Source organism: Eptesicus fuscus, chromosome 11, assembly GCF_027574615.1.
Source record: "Eptesicus fuscus isolate TK198812 chromosome 11, DD_ASM_mEF_20220401, whole genome shotgun sequence".
Classification (NCBI taxonomy): Eukaryota; Metazoa; Chordata; class Mammalia; order Chiroptera; family Vespertilionidae; genus Eptesicus; species Eptesicus fuscus.
The window spans coordinates 17269971-17285471 of NC_072483.1; the positions used below are offsets into that span (position 1 = coordinate 17269971).

Here is a 15501-nt window from a genome sequence, read left to right on the forward strand (position 1 = left end):
AAAGGAGGCAGCAAAGCTGATTCAAGCTTCACTCTGCCAGCTTTCTGATCCAATCATGCCACGTCTCCGTTTTACTCTCTAGGACATAATCATTATGCTGAAAAACATGTTTGAGAACCAACTTGACTTATAAAAAGTTCTCCAAACTCTCTAAAGAAGAAATGCTTTCCTGTTGGAAATCACTGATATGGGTAGGTTCCCTCATAGAAGTTGTTGCTGGTGATTTTGCCCTTTTGAACGCCTAGAACAGTGACAGATGCAAGTAGTGGTTACAATATCCCATCACAAGCTGGATTGATCATGAGCTCCCTGGCTTCCCTGATCTGGGTGACCAGCTCTTTAAGGAGACTGTTGGATGAAAAGGCTTTGCCCTGCATGCAGGTGCCTGTTGGACAGGCTGGCAGAGTATCGCAAAGCTCTGTCATTCATTCCTTGCCAAGGGAGCCTTTTTATTTTCTCACTTTGTTCATTTTCATTATCATAGAAAATAATAAAAGTAAAACCCTTATTTATACTGCCACTAACAATATTTTAGGTATTCAACCATAATAATTTAGTTGTCATACCTTACTTTTATGCAGCAAGTCATGCTTTTAAAAGTATTTTCTACTTTCTGGCAAAGGTTAGGTACCTCATTCAGACCGCCCTGGTTGCCAATGGCAGGTGGGAGACCTGGACTGGCTCACCCTGATCCCAGACTATTGTCAATTTCACTGCTCACGCTTCTCTGCATTTCAAAAATCCTACCACTATCTGGCAAATTTCTTCTTCCTCCCATCCAATTACAAAGGGGGAAGGGAGATCCTCTTTTTAGAATATATGGAAATACACAATAGTCTTTTTTAAAAAGCAGAAGAAAAATCACCTATAATCCTACAAATAAAAAGCAAACGTTGTTAACAACTGTTATGATATTTTAAAACATTAATTTAATTATATTTCCTTTGTCTTTTTCTAAGAATTTAAATATATAGTTGCATCCTATAATTTAATATCTTAAGATAAGCATGAATTACACAGCAACTTACTAAGCAAATGTCATTTGAATGGAATTTAACATTTCTTTCTCTCAAAAATATACCTACCAGGGGGTCATAATAGCCCATGAGTCTTATAACACTAGCACTATATGCTTAGTAGACAGTTTTTATTTTTTTTATTGAGGTATTATATGTGTACATATCTTACCATTACCCCCCCCACCCCACACCCATACATGCCCTCACCCCCCAGAGTTTTGCGTCCATTGTTTATGCTTATATGCATGCATACAAGTCCTTCGTTTGATTTCATATCTTCCCCTAGTAGACAGTTTTTAATTCTTTTTATTACATACAGTGCTGGGAACACCTGTGCAATTAATACCCTATTTTGCATTATTTCTTTAGAGTAGATTCCTAGATATGAAATTATTGATCCAAAGAGTGTGAAAATTTTTAAGATTTTTTTTTACACATACAGTTTTAAAAGTAAAGTTTACACTTCACCAGCTGTGCATGCGTGTGTTGCATTCCATCTTCTTCCTTATCAATTATCATCACTTTTCATTTGTAGTGATGCAATATGTAGAATCGGTTATCTTAGTATTGTTTGAATGTGCATACTTTGATTAGTAGAAAAGTTGGAGATAGTTTCAGATGCTTATTGACCACTGAATTGTTTTAGTATATACAGTCTTTGTTCGGATCCTTACTTCACAACACTATGAGACCTCAAAATATTTTTCTACCATTTCACATAATGACAATGATTCAATGAAATTTTTGTGCTAAACTTTGGAAAATAGCACATTTTTAACATTTGGAAGTGTTAAAAATACACCTGGTTCTCACGCCAGGTTTCTGTATTGATTAATGGGCTGTGATCAGCCTCAACTGCTCAGTTCATCAGTAGTTGGTCCTTTAGAAAAAGCTGGAAGATGCAGAGTGTGGGAACACCTACTTACGAAATCTGTAACAATGACTAGCATTTACGTATGTAGTGCCAGACACTGTTCTATGCACCTACACATATGAACTAATTTAATCCTCGCAACAACTCTAAAGGCAGGAACTATTTTCTTCTTTCTAAATGAGACCCAGAGAAGTTAAGTTACTTACCCCAGGTCACATAGCTAGCCAGGGGTATTGCCACACCCAGACTCAGAAGTCTGGGTCCAGACCTCTTAACAACTCTGCTTTCTTGCTACCATGAAAAGTTCAAAACAAAGGATCTCAACAAAAACCAGAAAGAAGATAAAAATAACAGTGAGCAAACATTTTTTAAAAGGATACTCAAACCTAATTTATAAGTTTTGCACAGGAAAGAGTAAAAGATGCGTTACCTACAAGTGCCTGATAAAAATCTTTTAAAAATAAACTGAGAAACCATAAGCATCGCAAACAAAAAGGATGTAGAGAATGATATCTGCTTTAAAGGCTTTCATGGAAGCGAAGACTCCTGCAGAAAGAGCTCAGACTTTTCTGATTCCTTTCAGAATGCTAAATCTGAAAGACTTTAGGATGTGCTCAGGTGCCACAAGGAAGAGAACTGAAATAATGGCATTCAGTTGTGAGGTAAGGAGAGAAAATGATAGACTAGCACATCCCAGACACAAATGGATTTCATAAACCATTGACAACAATGCAGGAGGTGACAACAGGCTAGAAATAGGACAGCATTCTCATCCACAAACAGCAGAATGCTAAACACACAGAAGAGAAAAAGGCATAGAAATCATACATAATTAAATTTGGAAAGAAGATTCTTCTTAGATGAAAAAGATTGGGAGAGTCTACAAAGAGCCTCTAGGAGTGAGCCTACAAGCAAGGCAGCTGCTTCTATTTGTCAACTATAAACACCTCCGCAGACAGCCGAAAAGAAAAGAGAGCTTTCACTCAAAGAAAAGAAGGGAAAGATGACTCTCGGTTTTGCAATTGAAACCCTAGAGAAAGCGCTAGGGAAGAAAAGGCAAGTTCAACAGTGAAAGAGTCTGTTTCTCGGAAATGAGTTCAGAGTTACTTTAATCATAATAAGAAAAAATATAGAAGGAAAGTTCAATAAACTTTTTAAAGTTGCACACAAAAAAAGGTAATAGCATGAAGGGATTTTTTTTTTTTTTTTTTTTGCCTTTTCAAAAAGAAAATTGCTTAAATATACCATAAAAATTTAAAAGTAGCCCAGCCGGAGTGGCTCAGTTGTTGAGTGTCAACCTAGGAACCAAGAGGTCATGGTTCAATTCCCGGTCAGGGCAAATGCCCAGGTTGCAGGCTGGATCCCCAGTAGGGGGTGTGCAGGAGGCAGCTAAGCAAAGATTCTCTCTCATCATTGATGTTTCTCTCTCTCTCCCTCTCCTTTCCTCTTTGAAATCAATAAAAATATTTTTTTAAATTAAAAGTAAATCTGTTTTGTTTATCAAATTCTAATCTATGACACTTTCAAGATTGGTCTCTAGGTACCGTATTTTATATTAGGTCTGATCAAGTAATTGAATCAGTACCCCTCCCCAGGAATTGACCTTTAGGTCACTTCACAATGGACATTCCACTTGCTTAGACCACATTCCACTTGCTAAGACCATTATCTCTCCCCTCCGGACTTTCTCAAAATCCAGACCTGCACAGAGAATTCTCCTCCCAGAAAAAGCCCACCTAGAGTCCTTTAAAAACCTCTGACTCCCCACCTTTGGGGACTGGCGCCATTTTGGGGCTCAGCCCATCTGGGTATCCAGATGACCTAATAAATTTAAAACCCCTTACCACTTTGGCCTCATGCGTTCCTCCTTGGGTGACCCTAACATTTTATTTCAATTACTATGTTATATTAGTAACCAAAACCAATGCAACCTTCAGTTCTGTGACAAAAGCCCCCACATAGCAGGTTTTCTCAGCCTCAGTGCTATTGACATTTGTGGCTGGTTAGCTCCCTGCTGTGGGACCTGCCCTGGGCATGGCAGATATTTAGCAACATTCCTGGCCTCTACCCACTAGATGCCAGTAGCGCCTCCACCCCAGTTGTGACATCAGAAATGTCTCCAAACATTGCCCAGGGCCCCCTGGGGGACAAATCACTCCCTCTTGAGAACCACTGTACTGAAGGAACTTTAAAAAGAAATACTCTAACCTGTTTAGAAAAGTTATAAATGAACAAAGGTAAAATATTCATGTAGTATTAAAAGTTTCCATTCTACCTCATCCCATCCCATGTCACAGAGGAATCCTTATTTAACCATTTCTGTATTTTAATTTTTAATCAGTGCAAACAAATTAACCTCATCCTTTTAATTTTCAAGTTTTACATTCTATTCTAAGAAAACTGTGCTTTTACAAGCCTTTAACCATCACCCTACTCCATGCCTCCACCCTCCCTGCCTTTCCAGCCCGCCTCAGTTAGCAGTCTGTTTGCTAAGTCATACAAATTCCTGTGCATTTACTTACATAACAATATCTCCCCATACACAACACATGGTATTGTTGTGGGGTTTTCTTTTTGATGCAAATGGTATCACACTCTGCACATAAATTTAACCAAGGCATAGTTTTCTGTAGTATGGATATACCATCGTGGGTTTTTCTTCATTTATTTTAATTTGTATCAAGCTTGACATGGGTTTTTTTTAAGGTTGACATTATTAAAAAGCCAGATAATGGTAAAAGACTTATAACAAAAAGGTCATCAGTTTGCTTACCCACCCTTCCCAGTCCTTTAACCTTTTCTTTTGGTATTTTCTTCCATATTTCTAGAAAACACTTACTCTGCTATCTCTTTTTTTTTTTTTTTTTCATTTTTTTTTTTTTAATTTCTTTATTGATTAAGGTGTCACATATTTGTCCTCATCCCCCCATTCCCATCCCACCCCTCTCCACACGCATGCCCCAATCCCCTGTTGAACTTAACCGTTGGATAGGCTTATATGCATGCATACAGGTCCTTTGGTTGAACTCTCCCCCTCCCCCCACCCTCCCCCCACCCTCCCCTATCCTCCCTCTGAGGCCCGATAGTCCGATCGATGCCTCCTTGCTTCTGGTTCTGTTCTTGTTCCTCAGTCTATGTTGTTCATCATTTCCCCTAGATGAGCGAGATCATATGTCACTAGATATATACTAATAAGAACTGAATGTGAGACGAGCAATAATAGTTATGCTGACAGGCAAATGAATCAATCTGTAGCGAGCTTCCCCCTGGACCAACAGTTCTTTTGAGACCCAATTTCAATGTCCAGTAGTTCCTTATGTGTACATGTCAGCACTGACCCCTCAGCTCTGGATGGTGGACAAATGGTGGTAATGGAGGTCCGACTCCCTCTGGTTTGGTCTCGGCCGAACCCAGGGGCACGGCGTCACCCGGATTAAGGGGCACGTGGCCTCACCCATACCCAAGGGGCGTGTGGTCTCACCCGGGCCTGGGGCCCAGCCTCACCCGGATGGATCCAGGGGCGCATGGCCTCACCCGGACCCAGGATCTGGCTTCACCCGTACCCAGGGACGCTTGGCCTCTCCCAGACCCAGGGGCACGTGGCCTCACCCGGGCCTAGGTGCACGAGGCCTCACCCGGATCCAGGGACACATGGTCTCACCCGGACCCAGGGACGCTTGGCCTCTCCCAGACCCAGGGCCACTTGGGCTCACCCGGGCCTAGGTGCACGAGGCCTCACCCGGATCCAGGGACACATGGTCTCACCCAGACCCAGGAACGTTTGGCCTCTCCCAGACCCAGGGCCACTTGGGCTCACCCGGGCCTAGGTGCACGAGGCCTCACCCGGATCCAGGGACACATGGTCTCACCCGGACCCAGGGACGCTTAGCCTCTTCCAGACCCAGGGGCACGTGGCCTCACCCGGGCCTAGGTGCACGAGGCCTCATCCGGATCCAGGGACACATGGTCGCACCCGGACCCAGGGACGCTTGGCCTCTCCCAGACCGAGGGCCACTTGGGCTCACCCGGGCCTAGGTGTACGAGGCCTCACCCGGATCCAGGGACGCATGGTCTCACCCGGACCCAGGGACGCTTGGCCTCTCCCAGACCCAGGGGCACGTGGCCTCACCCGGGCCTAGGTGCACGAGGCCTCACCCGGATCCAGGGACACATGGTCTCACCCGGACCCAGGGATGCTTGGCCTCTCCCAGACCCAGGGCCACTTGGGCTCACCCGGGCCTAGGTGCACGAGGCCTCACCCGGATCCAGGGACACATGGTCTCACCCGGACCCAGGGACGCTTGGCCTCTCCCAGACCCAGGGCCACTTGGGCTCACCCGGGCCTAGGGGCACAAGGCCTCACCCGGATCCTGGGACACATGGTCTCACCCGGACCCAGGGACGCTTGGCCTCTCCCAGACCCAGGGCCACTTGGGCTCACCCGGGCCTAGGTGCACGAGGCCTCACCCGGATCCAGGGACACATGGTCTCACCCGGACCCAGGGACGCTTGGCCTCTCCCAGACCCAGGGCCACTTGGGCTCACCCGGGCCTAGGTGCACGAGGCCTCACCCGGATCCTGGGACACATGGTCTCACCCAGACCCAGGGACGCTTGGCCTCTCCCAGACCCAGGGCCACTTGGGCTCACCCGGGCCTAGGTGCACGAGGCCTCATCCGGATCCAGGGATGCATGGTCTCACCCGGACCCAGGGATACTTGGCCTCTCCCAGACCCAGGGGCACGTGGCCTCACCCGGGCCTAGGTGCACGAGGCCTCACCCGGATCCAGGGACACATGGTCTCACCCGGACCCAGGGATGCTTGGCCTCTTCCAGACCCAGGGCCACTTGGGCTCACCCGGGCCTAGGTGCACGAGGCCTCACCCGGATCCAGGGACACATGGTCTCACCCGGACCCAGGGACGCTTGGCCTCTCCCAGACCCAGGGCCACTTGGGCTCACCCGGGCCTAGGTGCACGAGGCCTCACCCGGATCCAGGGACACATGGTCTCACCCGGACCCAGGGACGCTTGGCCTCTCCCAGACCCAGGGGCACGTGGCCTCACCCGGGCCTAGGTGCACGAGGCCTCATCCGGCTCCAGGGACACATGGTCGCACCCGGACCCAGGGACGCTTGGCCTCTCAGACCCCGGGGCACGTGACCTCACCCAGGCCTAGGTGCACGCGGCCTCACCCGGATCCAGGGACACATGGTCTCACCTGGACCCAGGGGTGTGTGGGCTCTCCCAGACCCAGGGGCGCTTGGCCTCGCCCGGGCACGGGATCCAGCGTCATCCGGGTCCAGGGGCACATGGCCTCACCCGGACCCGGAGTCCGGCCTCACCTGGACCCAGGGGCATGTGGCCTCACCTAGACCCAGGGACGTGAGGCCTCACTTATACCCAGAGGCGTGTGACCACACCCTAGCCCAGAGGCGCGCAACCCCGCCCGCACCCGGGTCTCAGCGGGGCCCCGTCTTCCCGATCCCAATTCCTGCCGGTCAATCCCCCCTCAGCAATTCCCCTGGCCATCCTTCCAGAGCTCCAGTATGGCTGCTGCAGAACTCGTCGGGCGGCGGCTCGGCGAAGCTCCGGTGCACCCGGTGCATGGCGGTGGGCCGGTCTGGCGTCGCTGCGTCGGCCCTTGGGTCTGCATCGGTGGCCGGTCGCCGAGCCTGCGCACCTGGCCGCTTCCGGGGCGTTGAGATTCTTGACGGACTCGGAGGTCAGCAAGCGCGGAGTCTCCCACCCCATGTCTCATAGGGGCTCGTCTGTCCGTGCTTGGCTGCCAGTGGAGCCGTCCCCTCAGCCGGAGACCGCCGGGGGAACTGCGCCGAGCACGTTCCAGGCCGCTGTTGTATCGCCTGAGCCATAGTTCTTTTGTGTCGCCTGAGCCGTAGTTCTTAAAGTGTGGTCTTTGGGTCACCGGCATCAGCATCATCCCACATACCCCTCTTTTATTCTAGTTGTAGAGCATCTACTCAGCCAGCCCTATGGTGGTCTTGGATGGTGTCTGCTCTGCTCTCTTGTCGTAGTCTCAAAGTTGTTGTGGTAGGCAACAATCAGGCTTCCGCCCTATGCCTCCATCTTGGTCCTCCTTTGTATAGTTAAGTCTTGATTGTTGTTGGTGTCACTGGGGGGGCTCTCTTTGTCTATAAAGGAAGAGTTGCTTTGCAGGAGACACGTTTATGGGCCGGGTCTTGGTGCAGCAAATCTTTGGCGCTCACTGAATATTCCTGTTGAATGTGTCCCTTATGCACGTGGTTGAAATCTGGTGTCATCTCCCACAGACCACTAGATGCCCTCGTTTCTGGGTCTCCAATGGGGTGTAGATCAGCTACTGCCTTAGGCACTCAGCAAGGATTACAGCAAAAACTGTAGTTTCTTCCTCCTCTCTGAGTGGCCCTGGAGCAGTCCGACTAGAACAGCAGTTCATCTGGTCCGCTGCCAGAGAGCAGGCCACCCACATGCATAAGCCGTTGCTCGGGGCGCAGGTGTGCCTGCAAGACTTGCGGGGCAGGTCTTCAAAACGTGCGGGGCGGGTCCCAGGGCGGGGCGGGGTCTCAGGGCGCCAACAGGCCATGGTGCGGCGAGCCGCGCTGGCTGTGAGTCTGGTCCTTCTGCCTTCCACGTATCTAAGTCCCCTCGTTCCGCACTCCAGCGCAGCAAACACTGATTGCTGGGCGCACCTCCGCAAGAGTCCCGCCTCTCCCCGCAGGCATCTGGGTCTCCCTCGGTTCGCCAGAAGATGGATTTAAGGGTGATGGAGAGCTAATCTCCCCTAGGTTTGGAACAAAAGCCCCTTTCCCCCGCCACCAGCCAGGCCCACGCGCCTCCACACCTCATCCCCTCCGATTTCGCTGGGTGCGAGGCAACAGAACAGCCTTTAACCTCCGCCGCCATCTTTTTCAATCTTCCCAATTTGTACTTCTTAATCCCTTCATTTCAGTCAACTCTACTGAGGTCTAGCGCCGCCGGGAGGTGCACGGAGAGGGCGCCCGGGCCTCCGTCCGGTGTGCGGGGCGCGCGGCCCGCGGCACCAGGCGCGCGGGTGCTGCGCGGCGGGGACGGGTGCTGTGAGGCCGCCGGGCTCCGGGCGCCGCCGCTGCGGCGGCGTCCCCAGCGTCCCGGGCCGGGCGGCCTGCGGGGGCGGCGGAGTTGCGAAAGTGAGTGAGTTTCCCAGGGTTTCGCCCGGAATGGGGTTCAGTGCAATCGGAGCCGGCGCTCAGCGCACTCCGGAGCCTTTATCTCCTTCCTGCCAGTGAACGCCGGCCAGGTCATCAGCCGCCCCTTCCTCTCCGGTTCCATCCTCCCCGCAGGCGCGTGTGCTCGTGTCTCCGCCCGTTTCTCCATACCTTAGGCTTTTACGGCTTCCCCGACTGTCCCCGTGGCCTTCTCCTTCCCCCCAGCTGTGGGCATTTCAGTCCACCAACTTTCCTGTGGTTCTGGACGATGTCCGTCCTGACCTCTAGTTGTATTTTTGAAATTGTTGTGCCCGGCTGCAGGTTAGGTGTTTAACCTATGGTGCCATCTTGGTTCTCCCCACTCTGCTATCTCTTGAGGAAGCAGAATGAGACATTATCTACTGACTTATTGTTATCAGAGTTCACAATAAAAGTATGCATAATAAATGGAATAAATACACATCTATCAGCAATTACTTTAAATGCAAATGGATTAAATGCTCCAATCAAAAGACATACAATGGCTGAATGAAGTACAAAACAAGACCCTTACATATGCTATCTACAGAGACTCACTTCAGGTCAAAAGACACACACAGACTGAAAGTAAAGGGGTGGGAAAAGATATTTTATGAAAAATAAGTAGCTAGGGTAGCAATACTTATACCAGACAAAAGAGACTTTAAAACAAAGGCTATAACAAAGAACCCAGCAATTCCACTTCTGGGTATTTATTAACACTAAATGAAAAAGACATATGAATTTCCATGTTTACTGTAGCATTATTTACAAAAACCAAGATATAGAAGCAACCTAAGTGTCAATCAATAGATGAATGGCTAAAGAAGTTATGCATATGTACAATGAAATATGATTCAGCCATAGAAAGAAATGAAATCCTGCCATCTGCAACAACATGGATGGACCTAGAGTGTATGTGCTGAGTATAAGTCAAACAGAGAAAGACAAATACCATCTGATTTCACTTACATTGGAATCTAAAAAACAATAAGCAAACAAGCAGACCTGAAAGAGAGAACATTTTGATGGTTGTGGGGGATGGGTAAAAAGAGGGGGAGATTAAGATGTACAAATTGCCAGTTATAAAAAGTCACAGGGATGTAAAGCACAACATAGGGAATAGTCAGTAATATTGTAATAATTGTGTATGGTGTCAGATGAGTGTGAGATTTATCAGGGTGATCACTTCATAAGTTATATAATGTCTAATCACTGGGTTGTACACCTGAAATGAATGCAATATTGTACGTCAACTCTAATTGAAAAATAAAAATAAAAATTTTTTTAAATGGTGAAAAAGTGCCCTGGTGGGTGGCTCAGTTGGTTGGAGAATCGTCTCATACACCAAAAGGCTGCAAGTTCAATTCCAGTTAGGTACATACCTACATTTCAGGTTCCATCCCTGGTCAGGGGCGCAACTGATCAATGTTTCTCTTTCATATCAGTGTTTCTCTCTCTCCCTCTTTCCCTTCCTAGCTCTCTAAAAATCAATAAAAACAGATCCTCAGGTGAGGATAAAAAAAAAGGGTGGAAAAAGTAAGCCAAGTTTTTCAACTAGCAGAAAAATATGTGTGAATCATATATCCAGACTATATAAAGCATTCTTTAAACCCAAAAATAAGAAAATGAACAATCCAATTAGAAAGTGGACAAAAGACTTAGATGATTCATGCTGATGGCAAAGAAACACATGAAAAAATGTTCAGCATTGGTCATTAGGGAAATACAAATTAAAACTACAATGAGACACCACCACACAGTTATCAGAATGGTTAAAATAAAAAATACTGACAGTACCAAATGCTGACAAAGGTGTAAAGAAACTGGATCTCTCATTTATTGCTGGTGGGAAGATAAAATAAGAGCATCACTCTGGAAAATTGTTGGGCTTTTTTTTTTAAAGTTAAGCATACATTACATATATATGATCTCATAATTGGACTTCTGGGCACGTATCCTAGAGAAATGAAAACATGTGTGTACAAAAATCTGTACACAAATGTCCATAGTAGCTTTATTTGTAATAGCCCCAAACTGCAAACAACCCAAATGTCTTTCAATGGGCGAATGGCTAAATAAACTGGGGACATCTGTGTCACAGAATATTACTCAGTCATCCAAAGGAACTATTGACACACACAGCTTGGATCTATCAGCGTATATTCATTAAGCTGAATAGAAAAACCCAATCTCAAAAGTTTACATATATGATAATTCCATTTATATGACATTTCTGAAATGAAAAAAAATTATAGATATGGAGAACAGATCAGTGGTTGCCAAGAGTTATAGAAGAGGGGTGTGTGTGTGTGTGTGTGTGTGTGTGTGTGTGTGTGGTTATAAAGAGGGTAGTAGAGGGAATTACTTGTGGTGACAAAACAGTTTTATATTTTGATAAAATGTCATAGAACACTGCACACAGACATACACAAACAGAAAAAAAGAGAAAGGCATGCATGCAAAGACTAGTGAAATCCAAGTAAGGTCTGTAGTCTAGTTTATTGCATTGTGTCAGTGTCATTTTCCTAGCTTTGACAATGTACTAAAGTTAGAACAATAGTTCTCACTAGGGGAAGTTGGTGAAGGACACGAAAGACTACTATGTATAAGTTCTTGTGAATCTATAATTATTTCAAAATAAAAGGTTAAAATTTTTTTTCTGTTTTTCATTTTCTTTGTTGTTGGGGGATGATTTTTGAAAGGAGAAAGGGACTGAAACATGTTTACTCCACCAACTCCAAAACGCATTATTATTTTTAAATAATATAGTCCATACCTCATTAACTTTTAAAAATAAACAATTGTGTAGACATATTTTTTTTCTGATCAATAAAATACTGAGTAGTAATATTTTTAACTCTTTGGGTTATGTTAATTTTTATAAAAACTCAAAAGGTACAAATAAGGATACCGTGTAAAGTACATCTATAATTCTCTCCCCATAGACAACCACTGTTACTAATTTGTTGTAAATCTTGGGTACCATTCCACAGTTTCCTATGGATCACCGTGTGTGCTACTTGTACTGTTACTATAGTAATAGGAACTTTTGGTGGAGTCATTTATCACAGGCAGCGGGTGACAGTTAGAGACAAGAGGAGGCATCTCCTTTGTGGTACCCTGTGATGCATTTGACACAATCAGATTCACAAGCCACACTTTATTATTTAGTGCGGATGCCACAATATTTTGTGGTATTAGATACACACATGTACACACTCAATGCATGAGACTAAGAGTTGACTAGCTAATTACTGCTCTGAGATTAAACTCCAAGAACACTGTCTTATTTACTGTGCTTTAAATTTCTCTATGATTACATTAAAATATAATTGTAGTAATTGTTATAAGATATTCAAGCAACACAAATGAAGCAGTAGATGAAGTATCCATTCTTCGTTGGCTGTTTCTTTACAGAGAGCATCTTACCTCACTGCTGCTGACACTTGGCAAGAGTACATTTTGGTTTTGGGTAACTGTCATATCAGTTGGAGAAGAGTTTGTATCGTGACAAATGTCAAGCAATGATTCAGCATGTCTGTCTGCCAAAAGAAACATAATGTGTTTTGATAAGACTCATCTCAATTTCACAGGAAGATTTAGCTCTTGGTTCTAACATCAGTTCCATTTTGTCAAAGATTTTTCTAAGATAGTGATCTGGGATCCTGATGAAGTTTCAGGGAATAATTTTCACAGGAAGAGATGTGAGGACAACATGAATCCACAGAATAAATGAGGTTTTGTTTGTTGTTTTTTTAAAATTAGGTAAAGTTGCCAAGTGAAACCGCTAACAATGGGCTGGAAATCACATTTGCTTTATAGTTGCCAAAGAGAAAAACATTTAGCTACTGTGAGCACACGTCCTGTCTAGCATTGAAGCCACGTTAAATTAACAAGGTTCAGACACCCATCAGTGAACTCCCGTTAGCTCCTGAGGGGCACTGTTCTCATATTCATGCCCCTCCTGCCAGCCTGCCTTCCCCAAATAAGCATGGGCTCTTGGATGACAACGTCTTCCTCTTCCAATGGCTCTTCCATTTATTTGTCTTGTAACTGAAACAAGACTGAACAAGTGATCTATACTCAGACCCTCTGTTTCTTCATCATATTTTCCTTCTTTACTCTTTGCAATCTATCTTCTGCCTCTATCCTGTCATTGAAAGTTCCCACTTCCTACCTTATCTGCTTTGTAAACTCCTTTCTAATTTGATATTGTTTCCATTTATTCCTCTTGCAACTCTCTCCCAATTCTCCTATGTGCACACCACTCTCTAACGGTGGGGCACCTCCTCACCTCAGTACCCCGCAATTTTCTCCCCATCATCAATCCTTCATTGATCTTGTCCACTCTCAGGTCCTTATGATCTCCGTTGTGTAGAGAACTCCAGGACTGACATAACCCACCCTTTCCCAGAAGCCCTATCCTACAGGAAATTGCTACTTGAAAGTGCCCAGGTTCCATCAGTACAATTATTTTTAGAACATTTTACCCTTCAGTATCCTCACAAAACCAGTGTTCTTCTAGTTTGTTGATTGTATTCCCATCTTCCCACATCCCAGGGCTGAACCTTCGAAATCATGTTTGACTCAACTCTCACTCAACTTTTTTCTTTGTGTCTTCACTATCAACTTTACATCACAAAGTTCTGTGAATTCTTTCACAATATCTATTAAATGCACCACATTAACAGACCACTATAACACCTTGCCCAAGGACTCTTTTCCTAGTTCTTTCCACCATATACTTTCTTTTAAAAAAACACACATATATTTTATTGATTTTTTTACAGAGAGAAAAGGGAGAGGGATAGAGAGTTAGAAACATCGATGAGAGAGAAACATTGATCAGCTGCCTCCTGCACACCCCCTACCGGGGATGTGCCCGCAACCACGGTACATGCCCTTGACCGGAATTGAACCTGGGACCCTTCAGTCCACAGGCCGACGCTCTATCCACTGAGTCAAACCAGTCAGGGCCACCACATACTTTCTTAATAGAGTTCCCTGCCATGAGTCTCTTTCTTTGAATCCATCCTACACAATAAGAACAGGTTAACTTTCCTAAATCAGGGCTTTTATCATTCTCTGGTTCAAAATTCTTTAGCGATTCTATTTTATTGGGGGGGGGAAAAGGGATATCCTTAGCTTTACATTTAATGGGTCCTCAATGGACACACTTTCTTTATGCATCTGACATTATGTGTTCATTTTCCCTGACATGAACTTTCAGTCTGGACTCCTGCTTGGCCCTGAGATAACCTGCTCTCTTACAGCATGCTGCCTCTGCTCCACAAAATCAAATCCCATCATTTTTCAAGGACCGGACTGAGTCTCACCTCTTCCACGAGACCCTCTTAGGTATACCCTTGTTTCCTGACCAGAAGCTTCAAACAAAAAGTCAATGAAACTATAAAGTCAAGCAGGTTGCACAAAATCATATGTTGCTCAGTGGCATTTTTTTCCTTTATGCCTTTTGCTGTGGCTGTCACCATGTCTTTGCACAGACTATCTTTCCCCATCTATATCTAACCTTCTCTTTGTTTCTTCTACCATATCTCATCCACATCCAAGAACCACCATAATCCCCTTCCCCTTTCAAGTTCCCAATAAGTTCTTTCTCCTCTGACTTATGTGATATGTCCCTGACCATACTGAGCACTTTCAAAAGTTTGGATCATATCGTAGACTTCTTTGCATCCCTCAGAGAACCTAGTCATGGGCTTTTAGTCACTGCTCAATAAATAGTTGTCAGATATATTTCTTAAAATGGATCCATCAAATACATGTAGAAAAAGAAAGATTTCTAGTAGGGCCCTTATATTTGGGGAAATTTGCAAGTGAAATAGGAATATTTACCTGGTTTTGGCATAGAATTCATTAGCATGTCCAATAACTGCTGTTTCTTAAAACTCTTTATTTGTGACACATAATGTATTGCTGATTTTCCACTAAAATCGCAGAGCTTAGGATCTCTAGGAGAAATAGAATCAACATCAAAGGTTATTAGTTAAATCTGTTCAAAAAAGAAAATGAATATGGAAGGGAAAATATTGACATCAAATAAATGAAGGCAATCTTACATAGTTTGGGGATAAAATAATTACTTCAAAATGTATGACATAGTGACAATTTTTTATAAAACATTATAATATATGCAGAAAATTTTTGAACATAAACTTTCATAATTCTTTAGTGATGCATAGATTCAGTAAAGATAAAAACATATTGATAAACCATGGTCTTATCATTCCAAATAGTTGACTTGATTCTTTTTCTTTCCAAGGTTTTAGCTAACTGGTTACCTTCTTGATCTCTTTTTTTTTCTAATCCTTTTATCATTCAAAATAGTAGAATGACATAATCTCTCTTTAAAATTAAGCTGATATGCTCTTGGTTGAGTGGAAT

The 15501-nt window shown here is 44.8% G+C and overlaps 1 protein-coding gene across 5 annotated transcripts in view; it reads right to left on the bottom strand.

Annotated features, from left to right (window-relative positions):
* Positions 1-14989, bottom strand: part of MAP3K19 (mitogen-activated protein kinase kinase kinase 19) — a 37782-nt gene extending 22793 nt beyond the window's left edge. For 4 of the 5 annotated variants that reach the window (XM_054723267.1, XM_054723269.1, XM_054723270.1 and 1 more), the window contains exons 1-2: positions 14953-14974; positions 12526-12638 (exon numbers count right to left, since the gene is read on the bottom strand). In XM_054723267.1, the coding sequence (XP_054579242.1) occupies positions 12526-12638; positions 14953-14974 (135 nt within the window). Of the gene's footprint in view, positions 1-12525; positions 12639-14952 lie in introns of all 5 variants that reach the window. The other variant, XM_054723266.1, reaches the window with a different exon arrangement.
* Between the last annotated feature and the right edge of the window lie 512 nt (positions 14990-15501).